General features: G+C 40.0%; 1 protein-coding gene across 1 annotated transcript in view; it reads right to left on the bottom strand.

Annotated features, from left to right (window-relative positions):
• Nucleotides 1-2,375, bottom strand: part of mep1bb (meprin A subunit beta b) — a 5,286-nt gene extending 2,911 nt beyond the window's left edge. The window contains exons 1-8 of the mRNA XM_008334300.3: nt 2,184-2,375; nt 2,078-2,096; nt 1,943-1,993; nt 1,822-1,865; nt 1,631-1,709; nt 950-1,067; nt 649-827; nt 98-316 (exon numbers count right to left, since the gene is read on the bottom strand). Of these exons, the coding sequence (XP_008332522.1) occupies nt 98-316; nt 649-827; nt 950-1,067; nt 1,631-1,709; nt 1,822-1,865; nt 1,943-1,993; nt 2,078-2,096; nt 2,184-2,258 (784 nt within the window). The 5' untranslated portion in view covers nt 2,259-2,375. The remainder of the gene's footprint in view (nt 1-97; nt 317-648; nt 828-949; nt 1,068-1,630; nt 1,710-1,821; nt 1,866-1,942; nt 1,994-2,077; nt 2,097-2,183) is intronic.
• Between the last annotated feature and the right edge of the window lie 1,368 nt (nt 2,376-3,743).

Below are 3,743 nucleotides of genomic sequence, written 5' to 3'. Positions count from 1 at the left end.
ACCCAAAGATGTTTTTATCACAAATAAAAGGGTTGTAACTTCAGCATGTGTTGTACATTCAACAGTTAACAAACTCATGTGTCGGCTGTCATCTTACTGCAGTTATAGAGACGGTTCAGCTTCAGCAGGTCACTGTCACTGAACTCCATGCGCTGGCCGATGACATCACTAAACGCAGGAATCTTGGTGACGATGGTGGGCTCAGTGCCGTTACGGAAGGCGTTTTTGCTGTAGTGCATCATGGAGCCGTAGTCGTAGGGCACGCCCAGTGAGCTGGATGTGGTGTCGTTGTAGGTGTTGAAGTTGTGTTCTCTCCCTGATGGTGTGATTAAGTTTGACCTATTTAGTGCATCTTTCATTTTGAACTGCCACATCCGGGTGGAGGTTTGATTATTTCTCAATAAGTTTTACAGTATAACAGAGATTATCAGTATGTTGAGCAGAGGTCAGAGTAGCTGTGATTAAATTATTATATTGATGGCATCAGAAAAAAACAACACAAATGTCAATAATTATCAAATAATTAGGCCTCTTTATGTTCAAATCAATAGCTTTGCAAAAATAACTAAGTAGAAAATTAGTTAAACAACTAATATAAACATTTCTATTTGTTAACATAAGTCATTAAAGTAGTGAAAGGTTCCATACCATCTGATATGTGGTCCCACATGATCCTGACGTAATCATCACGGTCTGCCCTTGACTGCTCATGCCAAAAACCCAAGGCGTGAAGGAACTCATGTTCTATTGTGGCGATGCGATCACAGTTGGTTCCTATTGACAACCTCTGCTTCCCAACTCGTCGGTTTCCCACAGAGGAAAAACAACTTGGTGACAAAAATTAGGATTTTTTGTAATGCAATGTTAAAAAAAGAAACAATTCATGCACATAATTTAAACAGCACTTTCAACCACGCCATTAAAAACGTAGCTGTCGGGTTTGTCTCACCCGCTTCCTTTGAAGATGGAAATGTAGTTGGCTTCTCCGCTCCACGGTTTGAAGTCGATGCAGGACTTGAGCCGGTATTGCTCGAAGGCCTTGAGGATCACACCTTTGGCATTGATTTCTGTGGAAGAGATCAATCAGTTCTTTCAAAGTGGGGGAGGAGAAAATGACATTGAAATGATGGCAATAATAATTAAAATTCCTCACTTAGAATACCCTAACCCTTTTTGACCACTAGATGAAGAACCACTACATTAAGTCACAAATTAATTATCAATATAATTAAATGATTTAAATGTTAATATTTTCATTAATTTTTGATACTTTCCTTTACTCTCACGTTATTTTCCACACAACTGGATCACAACACAAACAACACAAATCGTCAAAAACATGAAAAAAATATAGTGAAAGTGAAAGTGCACACCCAACAAAATGTGACCTCTGCTTTTAACCCATCACCAATGTGAGCAGGGGGCAGCGTTAAGCGCCTGGGGGGCAGTGTGTGTGCATCCATCTGTATAATATTCACCAAAAAATGCCATTTTTAACTCTTGTCGCTTACAAAAGCCTCATCTATTACAATTTTCTTTAATCTGACATTTTATAAAAAATGTTTATAGGGCATTTAAGTTTTTCACTGCAGAAATCCCCTTAAATATTTTTTCCATACAGTGATCTTACCTAGGTCATCTTCCAGGACGTATGGGATCACGGTGGGCCACCTGTATTCATCCCCTATTATTGAATTCCGGGCTTGCCTCTGGAGCAGTCAGAAAAAAGTCACAAATCATAAGTAAAAAGCGACATAATGGGTCTGCAGAAAGTGAAAGTTGGCAAGAAAATAACTTGGAATATGAAAGTTGTTATTGAACCTCGTCAAGGACAATGTCTCCTTCAAACAGGTCCAGTCCTGCAGCTGTGGAATCCAGGCACAAGGAGATGAATTTTCTGCAAACTGAAGAATAAACTGGAGCACATTCATAACCTGCATACCTTCATTTATGTCAAATATGTCGAGGTCCTGTCCCCCGTCCACATCATGGTCTGTAAAAGTGAGAGTGCACTTTAAGAAAGTTAAACTTTAAACTTTAAATCTGTGACCTTCATTTTGTAGAACAAACAACTGACCTGTGATTTTCCCCGTGGGCTAAACCAAAAGTTAAAAAAAAGTTATCGATGTGTAGATGACTTGCAGTCATGACAATAGTTATCATGTGAAAAGCAAATGTCTCACCAAACAGAGTGTGAAGCCACAAAGGACAAGCAGAATGTAAAGAACGCAGACACCTGTGGCTTTTCTTCCTGCCATCTCATGTAAAATGTCTCCTCAATGTAGGACACTGTCCAGTCCACGAGACAATCCCTCAGCAGCTATCACAGAGGCGTTGCTGTCTAATGTTATTTTTTTAAAATGCATGTGTCCCCGAGCTGATGATTAACTGATCTGTCAAAGGTCTAAGTCACACAGCAGGCATTTCCACTATCTGCCAGCTCATCTTTACAATAGCTGCAGATTAGCCGGAGTTAAAGAGCAAACTGCTTTGAAAATGACAACTTTCTATCGTTTGATTCATGTTTGGATTTTACTGAACGGCCACAGTGACGTGTTGGGTTTCAGTTGCTTCTCCTTTGTTTGTGTCATGTCTTCAGAAATAATCCCCCAGTCTTTAAGAATCTGGACTTTTACCACTGGCTAACTTAATAACTTTTAGTCTGGACATTGCACCAGGTGTTTCCCATGATACTGTCTGTTCACACAGATACTGTTCTATGTGTGTGAGAAAACTTCTTTTGTATCAGAGAAAAAAAGGTAAGAAATATTTTGAGAAAGATAGCTAGGTAGTTAGTTAGGTAGGTAAGTAGATAGGAAGTTCATTTGGGAAAATTGTGGTTCCCTTCAGGAAATTAAGGAGATCAGACGTTTTGTACAACTTCTAGTTTTAAATATACTTGTTTTTCCACAGAGCAGCAAGACAAATCTTGTTGAACCGATACCTCTTTTATACTCATTATTTTTATTGCATTAATACAGCCTTTGTGCTTAAAAAAATAAATATCACGGTAAATAAATTAAAATTACACGTGTTTGCTCATTCATCTGTTTCTTGAGCCCTGTCAGGGTCACAATAAGGGCCGCAGCCAATCCATGCAGTCGTTGGATGAGGACCAGAGGGGCACTCTAAACAGTTTCCAAATCCATCACAGGGACACATAAGGATAACTAACATCCTCACAAGTTGAGAGTAAAATTTAACCTAATTAATTGGAAAAAACCAGAGGAAGCCTTCATCTTGTTAACAGTAGTGTGCGCAGATAGACACTGGGTGGTGCTGTAGCACCTGCCCTTTTGCCCACTTGACAAAGGACGCAAGTTGTACATGTACAAGGCTACTGCCCCAGTAGAGTTACCATCACGTAAAATACTGGATCATAATAATGGCAATTACATTTTGCATTCCGTATTGAACTAATGCGAGACGCGATTTCGTCCGTATTTTTATAAATGTCCAAAACACACGCCTGTCACACGCACACGCACACGCACCACGCCCCAACATACTGACGCCGGAAGAATTTGTGACCACAAGCAGGATGAACGGCGGAAACGCACGTGGCATAAGACGCCGGAAACGATCGCTGCACGCTTTAAAAGGCCACAGGTGTTCGGCGTTAGTTCTCATTAGCCGCTCGACTTGGTCGGATGAACGATTGAGACAGAAAGTTTGGATCTGTAATCCTTTTAGGTGTTTTGACCGATTTAATTCATTTCAGTTAACTACATTAGACTTAAAGT

This window comes from Cynoglossus semilaevis, chromosome 20 (genome assembly GCF_000523025.1).
Source record: "Cynoglossus semilaevis isolate Cse_v1.0 chromosome 20, Cse_v1.0, whole genome shotgun sequence".
In the NCBI taxonomy this organism is placed as follows: domain Eukaryota; kingdom Metazoa; phylum Chordata; class Actinopteri; order Pleuronectiformes; family Cynoglossidae; genus Cynoglossus; species Cynoglossus semilaevis.
The sequence above is the reverse complement of the archived record's forward strand: the minus strand, read 5'-3'. Positions and strand labels throughout refer to the sequence as shown.